This window comes from Oryctolagus cuniculus, chromosome 3 (genome assembly GCF_051225735.1).
Source record: "Oryctolagus cuniculus isolate XC-2025 breed Fujian yellow rabbit chromosome 3, ASM5122573v1, whole genome shotgun sequence".
Taxonomy (NCBI): domain Eukaryota; kingdom Metazoa; phylum Chordata; class Mammalia; order Lagomorpha; family Leporidae; genus Oryctolagus; species Oryctolagus cuniculus.
This window is the reverse complement of record NC_142869.1, coordinates 99,189,860-99,205,891: the sequence shown is the minus strand read 5'-3', so window position 1 is coordinate 99,205,891 and position 16,032 is coordinate 99,189,860. Positions and strand designations below refer to the sequence as shown.

Here is a 16,032-nt window from a genome sequence, read left to right as displayed (position 1 = left end):
CTCGCAAGATGTTGGTTCAGAAATAAATGTGATATTTATTCATTTCTGGAAAAGGAAAGAATACTTCCTTCTAAAGAAAAAAAATACCACATTCCAGTGCCCAACATCACTAACAAAGTTTTACTTTTCTAAAAATATAGTTTGATTTGGTCATGTAATATGCTGAGAAATTTCACTGTTGAAACAATTTCAGATATTATTAACATCATTTATATTCATATGCATAAAACCCACATCTTATAATCATAGTATCATCTTCTTTGTTGACAGGGGCCATACTTTAGGCATTAATAAGATCAGGTATCCATTCAGCACTCTTTCCTAAATCATTTTGCCCAAATGAGAATTTATAAGTGAATTTTATCCTCCTTCATGAATGATTTTCCAGAATCAAAACCAGTTATGTGATAAAACTTAATTCCTTTAAACAGATTTTTGTTTCATGGTTCAAAAGGATAAAGACAATTTGAACCTATTTTCTGAAACAGCAATTAATCCAAAATAAAGAATGGTAGCTAATAACATATCTTATAAAATATGAGCTTTATCTTTTTTTCAACCACGCTAGTAATAAGGGGATGAGAGTGATTGGTCCCATGATTTGTTGCCTACATACATTCCCAATCTTCATAATGAAAAATACCATCAAGCAAAAGAGCATCTGGCCTTTGATATTTTCTTAATATACATTAAAAGACTATGGACCCCAAATATCCCATAAAGAAAAACAGCAAACTAAACCCAAAGGTTTAATCTAAATTAAAGGAGACTGTTATGTACAGAATACTGTCAGTTATTATTGGGAAATGATGAAAATGGACTAAGAGAGTAATAAGAATCAGAAGTGGACAAGACCTGGGATCAATTTTTAATGACTATACATTGCTCCAACAAAGAGGCTTTTATGTTTTATTGTCCAAAAGCAGTAACTCTTAAATAATTCTACTTAAAAATCAGTCATTCCTATTTTAAGTTTGCCCCAGAAGAGCTATGATACATACATTCTTAGATGTAAACCCATATTTAGTCAATTTTTAAAAGTTTATTTTTATAATGATGTACAATATGATCCATTGGCATCATGCACTTCATTAGCAGACTTTTCCTTGGTTTTATAGATTCAGAATCAGAAATATGTTTCCTATTAAAGGATTCTTTAATTTCAGGCTTCTTGAATAAAATCTTGAGAGTCTTCCAAATAAATTCTACAACTTTTCTGAACTACTGATTCCAGTGTTCAATGCTTGACTACAGAGAAATTTCCCTTCAATAATCCCACCTCCTAAAGTTGCTCTTCAGCTTAAGTGTGTCTGCTTCAGGTTTGTGGAAGCAAAATACTGTTTAGGTTCATGTTTACAGAGTCTTCCACATGCTTATCTTAGTTTTTTTCTTCTTAAAGTAATTGAGCTTTAATTTTACCTTGAGCTTTACTTTTTAACTTGAGCTTTAATTTTACCCAAATAACTTTCATTTTTCTGTCATATGTCTATGTTCACCCCAAATTATTATTTGCTTTGGGCCAAGAGATCAGTCCCTACTTAAAGTCAATATAAATAGAAGTAGTGTGCTTTAAGTGCTTACTGATTTCTCATTCTGTAAACAATCATTTTGAGATGTATGATGTATTTTTATTTATTAATGCATTGTAATAACCCAAATATTTTCCTTTGTAATTTTTTTGTAATGTGTAATGTTTGTGCAGTCTTTCCACAGTTCACAAATATTGTGAGAACACATTTCATTTTGGAAACTACTGTGATTGTAGCATAGCTGGTGTGGAGAATGGGGGAGGGAAGGGTATTGAGAAGGATGGCAGGAAGGGGATTATAAAGAGCAGCCTGCATACCTTACTGAGGGATTTGGGTATCATTCTGTCAGTAATAAGTTTTCCAAAAGAAATAGCATGAGGTTTATGTTTAGGGGGAAAAAAAGTCAAAATAGGGATAATGAATTGAAAAGCTTTTGACTGTCTACAGGGGAAAGAGCTAGAAGCATTCAGGTGAGATAAAACAAGAGCTGGAATGAGGTGAGGGTCACCAGGTGGAGAAGATAGAGCTGGTTTGAAATTAGGGCTTTTGTACTTTTTGTTTCTCTGTAGTAAGGGAAGGCAGGGAGAGAATTAAGAAATTTTCAGGTGAAATGGATAAAGGGATAATTAAACAAGAGCAGTTGTTAAAAGGGAGAAGTAGTGAAGAAGGTCATTATTTCACTGAGGTGTCTCTGCCACATTCCAATGCCAGTTAGATAGCAAGTACAGTTCTGGCACATCAGAGGGAGCTGGGAGCCAGCAGGACGATTGGGGAATCAGCATGTTACAGGTAATGGTGCAAGACCGAAACCCGCAAGAAGGAAGTAAGTGAAGAGAAATAACGAGGGCTTAGAACAGTAAGGAGTTACCAAGTTAGAGGAGTTACCAAGTTAGAGGAGTTACCAAGAGTTAGGAAGTAGGAAGAAAAAGATCAGTCAGTGGAAGAAACAGATAATGAATTAAAAAAAAATCAAAGAATTTGGAGAGAAAATGTCTCCACAGCTCAAGGACAAGTGTACATAATGGAGAAAGGTCAGCAGAAACTAGTTCAGAATTCAAGTATAAGAGTATAAAATGTTCATGGGAGATAAGCCATCAGATACTTTCTTGTCACTGACCTTAATGGTTAAGACATTTTATATTAGTCAAGGAAGGGAGTAAAAGCTAGACTGCAGCGGATTAAGAATGAATGGAACAGAGCACAAGTGAACAGGGATAGAAATGCAGACACCTGAAGAACCCGGCCACCATGGGATGGGAATTAGGTAGGATTGAGAAAGGGGAAGTTGTGGCATTGATGCTTGCTCCCCCCCCCCCTTTTTTTTAAACAGGAATGATTTGAGCATGGCTACATCCTGCTAGAGATAATTTATTTGTGAGAAGGAGAAAGCACGGGTAAAGGGACAACTCCAGAAAGGAACAACAAGATTAGATCAAATTAGAAACAAAAACAAAACAACTTTGGGCAGAAGGATTATCTCTCTCTCTGAGGCAAAGACAGACATGCTTTGCGAGATATTTATGCACTCTGCAGCACTGAGACCAGGTAACTTTGACACTCTTAGAAGTCACTCACATGCCCAGGGAATAGAATAGGACATTAGACAGGTGAACCAGTGTCAGAGGCTGAGGTCCAGAACTTTGGCATCAGAAAAGAAAGTGAGAAATTGTAAATCCAGGTGAATTCTCATTCTTGGACCTGAAAACGGCATTGCTTTTGATGTGCATTTGTTCGAAATAGTATGGAAGGAGATGAGGTATTATGTTATGATCAAGAACTTGGAACTGGGAGTCAAGTATGAGTGAATTCCTATCTTAATACAAGCACTTACATAAGGCATTCTTCCCCTTGCTCCTTTAGTTCTTCCCATGCAATAGTTTCACAAGATTGTTGTAATATATAAATGAGAAATCAATATAATGCTTTCAGACAGCAAAATGCATAGGAAGTTATCACTAAAGTTTAGTGTTTTTCCATTTTGATTGCCCAGACTAGCTATGAAAGTGGGAAGAATTGTGAATGTTATAACACAAGGACTCTGTCATCTTTTTTTTTTTTTTCGGACAGGCAGAGTTAGACAGTGAGAGAGAAAGAGACAGAGGGAAAGGTCTTCCTTTTTCCGTTGGTTCACCCCTCAAGTGGCTGCTATGGCTGACGCGCTGCGCTGCGGACCCGAAGCCAGGAGCCAGGTGCTTCCTCCTGGTCTCCCATGCAGGTGCAGGGCCCAAGGACCTGGACTATCCTCCACTGCCTTCCTGGGCCACAGCAGAGAGCTGGACTGGAAGAGGAGCAACCAGGACAGAATCCAGCGCCCCTACCGGGACTAGAGCCCAGGGTGCCGGTGCCTCAGGCGGAGGATTAGCCTAGTGAGCCGTGGCGCCCATCAAGGATTCTGTCATCTTTGTGAAGCAGAAGAAAACCTTTTGGTGTGACTGACTTGTAAGAGCTAAAGCTTTGGGAGAGAGGTATCAAGAGGCAGGAGAGAAAGTGGAGCAAAAAACGCTTGCAAAAGACAGAATTTCAAGCAGGATCAGAGGCCCAGCAGAAGGATGTAACGTTGCTACTGTAAATAGTCTAAAGATACTTGAATTAGGGGATATGAGGAAGATTATAGAAAAAGGACAAATAGATGACAGAAGTATCATTGGAGGTAGGGGAGATTTAAGAGGCTGTTTGTTTAGGGTCTAGGCCTGGAAATGAAAAGAGGTGAAACCAGCAAGGGCTTGAAGGACTTGGGACCCTGAACGAAGTTGCTAACTTCCATAGTATCAGAAACAAACCTAACAACAGGGTGATAGTGAAAAGCTCAGAAAGTAGGATTTGTTAGATGGGAAGCTGAATGAAGATTGCTGAAGTGGAGAGAAGGTGAAGGAGTCAGGCCATGGAGTAAGTGTTCACGTGAGCGAGCACCAAGAGACTGCTGATTGTGGCGGGCAGAGGTGGGATTACCAAAAAGTCCAGCTACGTGCCAGGGTAATGGGATTATTTTGTGACGCTGGTGAGAACATTTAGAGATTGACATACCTAGATGATGGTAAGACTGTGAAAGTTTAGATTGCTGGCCGGCGCCGCGGCTCAGTAGACTAATCCTCTGCCTAGCGGCGCCGGCACACCGGGTTCTAGTCCCGGTCAGGGCGCCGGATTCTGTCCCGGTTGCCCCTCTTCCAGGCCAGCTCTCTGCTGTGGCCAGGGAGTGCAGTGGAGGATGGCCCAAATGCCTGGGCCCTGCACCCCATGGGAGACCAGGAGAAGCACCTGGCTCCTGCCTTCGGATAGGCGCGGTACGCGGGCCACAGCGTGCCGGCCGTGGTGGCCATTGGAGGGTGAACCAACGGCAAAGGAAGACCTTTCTGTCTCTCTCTGTCACTGTCCACTCTGCATGTCAAAAAAAAAAAAAAAGTTTAGATTGCTGTTTATCTGTAGGATGCCTCCAGTGCTAGAGCATACAGTGTGTATATGGGGTTATTAAAGAGTTAGTATTTTCTTTATGTCCAAACACAGAGTCAAGAAGATAGTATGGTTTATCACAGGGAACATAGTAGGCATGCAATAAATGTTTATTAAGTAATTCCGTGAAGTATCACATTCAATCTACATGTAAATCCATTAAACTGTTTATCATTTATTCAAATCACAAACTGAAGACTGCTTAACTGCTTAAAAAATGCAAATCTTAATTGCTGTAAAATTGAGAATTTTAAGACACCCAAACCTTCCTTCCAAAGCACAAAAGCTAGCTATATTTTGGTATTTTTCCTTCATTCATGAATCCAGCAAATATTCATTGAACGACTGTGTGCCAGGCACTGTTCCATACACTGGGAAAAAACAGTGGAGGGAAAGGCAAACAAGGCCCTAGCTCAGGGAGCTTAATTCTAGTGGGGGAAACACAGACAGTCAGCATACAAAAATATATATGTTAATTTCAGTTAGGAAGAGGGCTGCAGTGAAATCAAAATAAGTTGTGGGATTGAGAGCAACCAAAATTGCTGGAGTAGCGCTCTTTTATGTGAGACAGTTAAGGAAGATCTCTGACAAGGTGACATTAGCTGACAGCTGATGAGTAAGAAGGAGTCAGCCATGTGCAGATTGGGAGGTTTTCCAGGTAACCAGGTGGTGTCAAGGACCTAAGGCAAGATCACATTTAGCAGAGAAGGACAAAAACAAGATCAATATGTCCATCCTGGAGTCCAGTGAGAAAGTTATTGCTCTTCCCAAACCTCTATAGGTTGTAGTATGAGTAGGACCACTGTGTCAATTCAGTGTTCAAGGGCTGCACAGTGGTTAAGTGCAGACTTTACAGTGACACCGTGTGCTTTAAATTCTGGCCCTTCCTTTCTAGCTGTGTTATCTTGGAAAGATTTAACCAAGCGAGAGCCATTTGGGTATGCTTTCTTTTCTGTAACCTGGTAATCATAATAATATCTCGCTTATACAATAGTAAGAATCACATGCATTAATAGTTATAAGCACTTATGGAAATGCTTAATAATATATAAAAGGTACTTCTGCCATTAAATAATTCTACTTTTTCCTCTTACTATATTACATGGGAAGGATAAGCACTTTTGTTAAAGTGTAACAGTCTAATAATAAAAATAATTAAAAATAATGACATTTTTGTTGGTTCCGAGTATTCCAAAATGTAATTGCCTCTAACAGAAGGATGCTGCTTTAAATAGATCTTCATAATTAATCACTTGACAATGATCATCATGATTAGTGATCTTCAAAATAATGATCAGAGCATAGGGTAAACCAGTTAAAGTCAGAATATTTTTTAGGGGTCAGGAGACTCATTTTAATGGGTCAGTCATGAAGTTACTACTAAATAACAAAGAAAGCTATCACGATACATGTACATGGTTTACACAAAAGTAATAATTGAGTTACCAAAAACTGGGAACCTCACAATTTACCATAAGAGAAGAACCAGAATAGAATAGTCTATTTCTATTATAATGACATGGTTGCTATAAGACAACAGTTGCAAAAAGATAGTTTAACATTCTTTTTGTTCATTCATAATATCACATTTTAATGTAAATTCATACTATTAGAATATGAGCTAAAATATTGTAACTTTTGTATACTAAAAATTTAAGGTCTTCTATGGACAATGTCTTAAACTCATTAAATTAAACTGTAGAGACACCTAGAGTAGCTCAGACCACACGACAATAGTTGGAGTCTTTGGAATCCCACAGTTGTTTGAAAAATAGCACAGAAATTTCCCAAATGGGTAAACTTTTGTTTAATAATAGGAATTTGGAAAATGTAAAATTATATAAATATGATTCACTTGAATCAAAATAGAAAGAGGCAAACATAGATGATCTTTCTATTGATTATTCTGAATAATTACAAAGTAATACATTATAATTTTAAGCATGTATTACAAACTTTTGGGTCTAAATTAAACTCATTCAACAAAATTACAGAAATATGTATATAGTCTTAAAATGACTCAATAGGGAATTTTTAAACAAATAGTTGACACTCAAATATGTATTGAATTTGTTAACATGTTAATACCTGCTCAACTTTCTAGGTGACAGAGTAAAATTCTAAGTAGCTTTTATAAAGCCACACAGCTAAAACTATGAAATAGTTCCATTACACTATGATTTATCATTTCTAAATTTATCATCCTAAATTCTAAGTATGTGACTTAAACGCTTTTGTGTTATATTATTTAATAGCAATTACTTAATATTATTTAATAGAGTTTGAACTTTTATTTTTTATAATTATTGAAAACTCAAAATGTAAGCATTTGAAATATTCATTTTCCTTATTGTCTATAATTAATAAAATATTTTAAGGTATGCTGATACTTTTAGACAATTGAAATTATAAAGTCCAAAATGAAGATTCCTACAAATTAGGTTATCCCTGGGGAAAAATGTAGGCTTTCTTTCATAAATGTGTGTAGCTGCTCACTCAATAAACTCTTATTTTCTCTGAAATGCATCTCTAATGACTTTTTTTTCTTATTTCATTTTTGCTTCAGAAAACAGGGCACAAGCCAGAAAGTGTGGATTTATGTGGAGCACATATTGAATGGACCAAGGAAAAATCAAGTAGAAAGAATGTCTTTCAGGTAAGAATGCTACATATATTCAATTTTTATTATTACTTGTAAATCTGAACTCTCTTGAGTAATCAAAATAAGACGACCTTCTTGTGATGTGTTCACATACATGAACTAGTTGACTGAAGGTCATTATGAAAAGCTGACTCCTCCTCCGTAATGAATCTTCGGTTTGTGTTATTATTTTTCCCTGGTGACTGATTGCTATTTGAACACAAAATTGATGTTGTGTGTTGATTAACTTGACACATAAAATATTGAATTTTGTAATGTATTTGATAGTTGTTTGGGGTTCAAACTTGGAATGTGTGATTCAAATAGGTTTAGTGTAAAATTCTCATATATACACAAATTAAGATTCACTAATGATAAGCTATTCCTTGCCATTCCTGCCTTGCAATCAATAATTATATTTACTAGGATAATGTAGAGGAATGGAGAGAGTTGAACAGCTATAAAAATTGGGTTTTTCATATTGCATCCTCAAATTTTTTTTTAGAAAATAACAGTAACTAACAATTAGATTCATATCCTATTGATTGGGGAGAACCAGATGAAGTTCTTGAAACAAATCTAATATTTCACAGATGATATTGCCAAAATGATAAAACACAGCAAGACTTTTTTGCTGATAAGTTATAAAAATTTTTCTATCTTTGTTTGAAATTTAGTTTGCATTTATATTTCCAAAGTAGCCAGTATTTTTATAGGTATATTTTAGAATTTTTATGATTTAATAGCCAAATAAATCATATCATTATAAATTTTTAATTTAAATATCTTCTAAGAGCTTTTAGGATATTAGAGAAAAGTAAGCTCTGTTATTAAAGACTTGGTTAAAATGAATATATTGGGTCTTACGGAAGCATAGGTAGAAGAAATTTACTTCTTATTCTCTCAATGGGGAGAAAAAGCTGGTTTGTGTTTGGTGTGTATCTTTCAGGGCCAATTCAGATATATCCAAATAACTTCAGATGTTTGAGACTTAAACAGTTTTAAAATCATTTTCAACATTTTCTGAATATTTTATGTTTCTCATTTTATTTAAATATCAACTTTAACTTAAAAATATATAGTCCTTGTCTATATTCCTTGAAAACAGTGGTCTTTCTGCATTTTACTTGTTGAACATTATGATTAGTGGTGCATTAAGCCTGTGATTATAAGTTGAAAGTGTGTTGTTGCAAAATTTAAAGAGAAACAAAAAGGAAGGAGGGGTGAGGGAGGGAGGGAGGGAAGTATGGTTATCATCTTAGAATTGTGTTATGAAAAACATGAAAATTGTTCTCTTTATATTAATAAAATCCTTTTGAAAAGTCAGAGGGTATATACAGTTGTTTGTCAACCACAATAAAATTTAAAAAAGAAAAGAGAGAGGAAGGAAGGGTATGAGAGAGTTGATTAATCAAAACGCAAACATTTGGAAATTAATAGTCTAAAGTCAAAAGTGATTAACATGTGGCTTTACAGAATCAAGAAGGAGTAATAAGTTTTGTTTTAAAGTGAGGAACTGTGGAGTAGTGATAGATACCTTTTTTCCAACTTTTTATCTTTTGTTATTCTTCCATAAATAACAAAATTTAGAGGTTGTAATGCTGATCTGTATGATCAATGATCAATACTTCAATGATCAACATGACTAGTTTTGAACTAAACTCGTAAGCTAAGTGCTATAACCTTACTATGTATTGTGAGTTTAGTATTCCAATCACCAAAGTTATGAAAGAAATATATTACGTTTGACACAGACATAATACTTGGACAACAGATACTCTTGGGAATTAACCCAGTCCTTTCAGTTTCTTCTGTTAACCCCATGAAAAGTTCATTAGATGACAAATGAGGTTGGCGGTCAAGTATATGGAATGAATGATGTAAATAAGGAAGGAAAATATTTATGTGTTACTATATAATATACATATATGCACAATTATATCACTCGTATTTCTATGTACGGCATCCTAATTTTTTTCTGATTATGAATAACCATCTCCTGTTCTAATTTTCCACTTTTTCTTTCATTATATCTGAATATAGGTACTTCCTAAATCATTAAAAACTCTTCTTATTTTGCTAAATATTTGCTTATTTTTGAAGTTCATTGAAAACCGTTTGTCAGTTAATTTTGTTCGTAATGTAACCAAACAGTTCAAGGGGCCTTGATGTTCTTACATATATTGCTTTGTCTCGTGTACATTAGACAAACAAGAGATGATTATAAGCATATTGTGAATAACAAAAAGTTTCATTTTCTGCTTCTTTCTTTGTACGTGAACCTCTTAGTTTTCCCATCATGCTGAAATCTTTTCATTACCTCAATACATGAGCTTAGGTAACGTTTACTAATGTGTGTCCAAAGACAGACTATAAGCCTTTTGTGAAGAACAATATAAATAGCTTTTACAGTTCTGTTAACGAAAAAGCATCGGGAAGGATTTGCCAGAGAGCTAAATCTAGATGACTTGCATCAATATTTGATTAGATACATTAGCTGGTCTAACTCTCAAATGATCAGAATAAACATGATTATATCTCAAAAACATGGTATTAAGGCATTGTTGGATGTGTGAGTGTGTGTGTGCAAGGGTTTCATTACCTACAGAATAATGAAGTGTTTCTTCCTGACTGAAAGACCGTCATAGCTTCAGCTGATGTGCTACATCAGAAATAGCTTTAGAATTCCAAGTTTGAATTAGGCTTGGTGTTCAATCTCAGTCTATGAATTATAGATTACAGATAGCAAATGACTATTGAGATTTTTTGGTTCAAGAAAAATCAAAGAAGAGCAAAATTAGAAATAATTTAAAATTTGAAATCTGTCTTTAAAAGGTTGATGGATTAGCAATTATATGCCACATAATTACAATGTCTGCAGAGAAGTCATACGTAAAATGAATAGGAAAACAAACAAAAAATTGTGTGTATATATAAACGCTTCACGTCTCTGAAGCACACATTTGTGGCACACACAAAAATGGAAAGATTTCATTTGTTTGTACTTGCTATCTGTACATTTGTGTTGTTCATTTTCTTTGTATTGCAAGCCAAGTTTCCTTGGTAGTCAAAATCCTATCAAACCCTTGATGTGGATTCAGTCTTATTTGATTGGTACATTGTAGCATAACAGTGACAACATTAATTAAATATTAAGGTTTAGTATTCACCAACACAGTAAATCAGGGTGATACTCACTTGCTGATTAAGAATGTCTGCCTGTTTTATATCAGAGCCATCTTTGGTCTAATTGGTGCTTCTTAATAATGTTATATATATTTTTTAAAATATTGTTAAAAACTTTTACAATAAAGTATATGTAGATACATCATAATATGTGTTAAAATACATATGTATGCGGACATATGTTTATATAATTTGCATGTGTGTATGATAAACATACATGCAATAGCTTGACCTTAGGAACGAGAGAACGTTTCCAGACATACACAAATTTGGAAGGATACATTGTAAAAGGTCATACAAATTCTAAAATAAATTAGTCATGTTCATTGCAATAATTTTTGTTTAATTTTACTAGAACTGTCAAGAACCATCACAGGGCTGAGGTAGCTTAAGAAAACGCTTAGCAACCGAATGATTTGTAATGAACTGTGATACAAGTTTTCTTAGTTAACCTAAGAGCAACACTAAGTCTTCATCAGGGAAAGAGTGAATAAAAAGATTTATGTTCAAATCACATGTTTTAAACATTCCTGCTAAGTGCTAGTTTGCTCTTTGGTGTTTAGCCTGAAATTTAAAGCACGAAGGATTAAAAGGATTACAACATAATCTTAAATAATCCTAAATGTCATTTACAGAGAGATAGTTGTAATAACTAAATAAAACCATGTTAAAGGATGGCAGTATTGTCAGACAGCATCCACAATATTCGCAGTACCACTGCCACCTTCTTCTCTCCATGCTTTGCGTACACCAGGCATTTACAAAGTTTTTTGGTAGGAAGTTCAACTGGGAAAATGGCTGCAAAGCAGTTTAAGATCCAAAGTAACTTTTTTTTTTTTTTTTTGCTTTTAATATCTTCTTGTTTCAGAATTGAAGAAAGATTTTTTTCACTTAGGTTTCCATGCTTCCTTGAAAGGTAAATCTCTCAGAATCACATTTATTTTTTAAATTTAGGAAAACAGAGTTCATGACATACCCATCAAATGGACAGCCAATACATCTCTCAGACACCTCAAACTCCATGGAGATACCCTTCTTATCAAATATATGAGAGTCCCAAAGCATTATAATTAATTCTATGCTATTTAATTAAGCACTTAAATGTTCTTAACTTCTGTCATATAAGTAAGTTTATTTTTTTAAGATTTATTTATTTATTTGAGAGGCAAAGTTACAAAGAGATGGAGAGACAGAGAGGTCTTAACATCCACTGGTTCACTTCTCAAATGGCTGCAATGGGCAGAGCTGGGCGAATCCAAGCCAGGAACTCAGAGCTTCTTCTGAGTTTCTGACGTGGGTGTAGGGGCCCAAGCACTTGGGTCATCCTCTTTTGGTTTCCCAGATGCGTTAGCAGGGAGTTGGATCAGAAGTGGAGCAGCCTAGGCTGGAACTAGTACCCATATGGGATGCCAGCACTGCAGGTGGAGGCTTAACCTACTACGCCACAGTGCTGGCCACCATATATGTCAGTTTCTGCCCGAAGTACAAAGATAGAAACTAAATCCCCTACTGCCTTATATCTAGGAAATCAGAGAACTGGTCACTTTTTAGCTTCTTAAATTGTTACTGCTAAGGCTGGAGTTGTGGTAACTATATGTACACCTATAACTTAAATATATAATACACAATATTTAATATAAATAATTTTCATAAAAATTTTTTAGAAAACTGTGTCCTTGATATAGGCCCTAATCTTCAAGATTCCAGAATGTCAATAAGAGATAAAGAATAAGAAGATTCTGTTTTCTTTGTCCTTTTCATTACATAGCATGAGACAGGAGATAATTCTTCATTTAAATAATGAAATCATTTATACTCTAAAGGTTTACCTTTTCCTGGAGCCAGAAATGACTAGGCCTTCAGTTTTTCTTACTTTCTTTTAAAAGAAATAAAAAAATACTGATGAGAATGCATTGGTGTCTTCTATAGATTACAGATTTTAAGCAGGATAGTCTACCAATTAATTATGGCTGATTAAAATATATTAATCATACACTTGCAATGCAGAAAAAAAATAAGTGATTCAGGAAGATTAAAATCTGTTCTCCTCCTCCCATTACCAGCTTATAACTTCAAAATATAGCACAGCTGAATTTCCTGGACTTGAGGTTCACTTTTCCTGTTTGAAAATATGGGCCAGGCATTTGGTCTAGCAATAGGGATGCCAGTTAGGACACCACATCCCATATTGCAGAGCCTGGGTTTGAGTCCAGAATCCATTTCCAGTTCCACTGGGATATAGCAGTGATGGCTTTAATGGTTGGGTCCCTGCCACCCATGTGGGATCTTTGGATTAAGTCCCTGACTGCTGGATTTGGCCTGGCCCAGCCCTGGCTGTGGTGATCATTTGGGGAGAAGAGTGGTGGGTTGGGGATCTCTGAGTGTCTCTCTGTCTCTCTTGCTTTCTTGTCTTTCTGTTTCAAACAAATAGAATAAACAGATGAACATCTTAAAAATACATGTGTATTGAGACAGATCCTATCCCTAAATGTCAAAGAGGCTTCAGAATAGATTTATCATTACTCACATTGCTTTTCTGACTTTGGATGGAGTCTTCTGCCTATGATGGTTATTAAATATATTCATGTAATATTTTCCATGGATATGCACTACATTTAAACATAATTTGATTGCTCTTCCTGATATGAATATGTCTCAGCTTAAAACGTTTTAAGTAATACTAAAGTTTATTAATGTAAAGATAATTTAATAACATCTTGGAAAATGCCAATTTAAGCCAAAAGGAGAACTGCTAGTATCTTGTTTTTATCCATATCCTTGTGCTAAAAGTGGCAGTTTAAAATAAATCTGAGCTTCTACCAATTTTCCCTTTCATTTTTCAATGCTTATAGTCAAACTAAATGCAAAGAGATGTTTCTTCACTTTTGTATGTGCATTAGGTTTCTAGTAAAGCTGGTTACACTTTGGAGAATTACAGCATTTTAAAAGGCATAACATTAAAAATAAACCAGAGTCGGAGAAATATTAATGCCTAATACAGTGTTTTTGCTTCGTAAATTGTCCCCAGTCATTTTATCTACCTATTAGATATTCCTCCATCATTCAGAAGGTATGGCAGGAAGAGCCCATGAGCCTAGGGAAGTGTGTTCCAGTTTTGGTATGTCAGTTGTAACTTCATGTAGAATCAGGACAGGGTCTTTCCTTGATTAACTAACTTCCTTAGTTTGTCACAAAAAGGAATAACATAACAGGCCTTCCTACACCTACCTCATATCTGTGCTACTGTTCAAATGAAGTAATCCCATGTTTGATGTATTTTGAAAACAACTACAAAAAAACACTGCAAAGGAATGATTTTCATTTAATGAAACAGGGTATCATCATTCATCAACCAACCACATCATCACACAGTTTTTTTAAGAGAAATTCCAGATATGAATTTCAGAAAAATTGAGATGAGGCAGCCATCTATAAAATGCAGCTCAAAATTTCTGACCTAACTCTCCCTGTTCAACTGCCTTCTGAACTTAACCAATACACTAACAGTTAATATAACGTGAAAATCTTTTCTTTTGCTTTGTATCAAAAATTGTGTGTCCTCAAACCTTACTTACATTATTTTTAATATTTTAATGTAAATTGTACCATTAATGTAACATCTAATCAATAAATAAATTAATTAATGCCAGCCATGTTAATACTTTTGGAAAAGCATTTTGTCTAATAGTGCTTGCAGAAGGTATCTTAGAGACAAATGCAGCAACTATGAAAGATTGGCAGTGCTGACACTGTTTCCCTGTAGAGATATATGGACCATACTTTTTTTTCTTGTTGAAGGAAAGGAGATACTATTTTTAATGATTTCAGCCCCATTTTTGTCTTTGAGATTACACAGAAGTTTCATAAAGGAAAGATATAATTTTAAATTTGGGGCTTTGATTTAGATGTATGAATGTCAGGGATGTATAATATCAACTACAAAAAAAACTTGAGGGCAAAAATAAAATGATTCCAAGAATGTATGATAGCTGAACATCATACTAACTTTGACAAAAAGAGAAAGAGGAACAAGGAATTGCTGGGAGGCCTGCTTGTCAGATGAAGAACATGACTGTTGGGCTCCTACCACACGACTTGGAACCACTGGCTTTTTGTAGGTCTACGTTTTGAGAAATACTAGAGCTCCTTATTTTTTTTTTTTTTCGAGGATAATCTGGAATCTAGCATTAAGGTGTATACATTAACTATATTATTCAGCAAAACATTACCAGATCTTTCATTTCCTGGGTTATTCTGTGAAGACTGCTGGTATAAGCCTTAGACTCTGAGCATATGTTTTTATTTGTGCAGCTTCATTATTCCACTAGAGTACCTTACTGAACCCATTTCTCTCTGAACTATCATCAAAATAGATACAATGAAGTGACAGTAAAGACTGACAGTAGTTCTATTAGTAAATCCTAATCTCTAATTGGTCAAGGGAATAAAGATTTTAAGTTTAAAAAAATAAAATCAATCAAAATTAAAAAATGAAAAGAAATGTCAGTTTCACTTCTTGGTCTCTAATGTTATAGCAGATGAATGGATGTGTGTAATCAAATGAGTTTGGATCACAGGTTAGCTCATCTCACATTGCTTTTTGGAACAACGAGCTTTATGTGCTCCAAAATATGAGTTGTGCATTTACAGTCAAATCTGGGTTTTAGCTTGACACTAGGCTGGATACAGCATGCTTTCCTTCATTTGCTGATAGCATACTGTGAATCACTTCCCTCCTGGAACATACCGTGCTTCTTGAAGCTTTGGTAGTAAGTTTGATGGTCACTGTGCCGTCCCTGGGCTCCTATGGCTAACAGTAGCTTCCCCATGTTCACATGACCAGGATGAGGCAACTGAACCATGTGGGGATCAAACCAAGACTGCAAGCCATGCAAACTATCCAACCTGAGCCAAATAAGCCACTGTCACCTAGGGATTTCATGAAATTGAAATAGAATCATCGGGTATTATTTTTTTTTTTTCAGTACAGAAAACATTATGTGGATGGTGGCAAGACAGCACTCAAACCAACACTCGTATCTGCGTCAAATTTCTTATTTTATATTTTTTTCAAAGAGAGCAGCCATGTTTCATACCACATATGACTTGTTTTAAATAGCAAGCAAGCCTACTCCAGAGAAAGGAAGGACTTAATCTCTAATGATAGCACATAATAAATGGGCCCAGTAATGGTATCACATTTTATAGCTTGTCCATAAGGGTGACACA

At 35.3% G+C, this 16,032-nt stretch overlaps 1 protein-coding gene across 2 annotated transcripts in view; it reads left to right on the top strand.

The window, feature by feature from the left end:
- The window catches only part of ARHGAP15 (Rho GTPase activating protein 15), a 659,666-nt gene that overhangs the window by 118,741 nt on the left and 524,893 nt on the right, over positions 1-16,032 (top strand). For both annotated transcript variants that reach the window (XM_017342824.4, XM_089329238.1), the window contains exon 6: positions 7,543-7,632. In XM_017342824.4, coding sequence (XP_017198313.2) covers positions 7,543-7,632 — 90 coding nt within the window. The remainder of the gene's footprint in view (positions 1-7,542; positions 7,633-16,032) is intronic.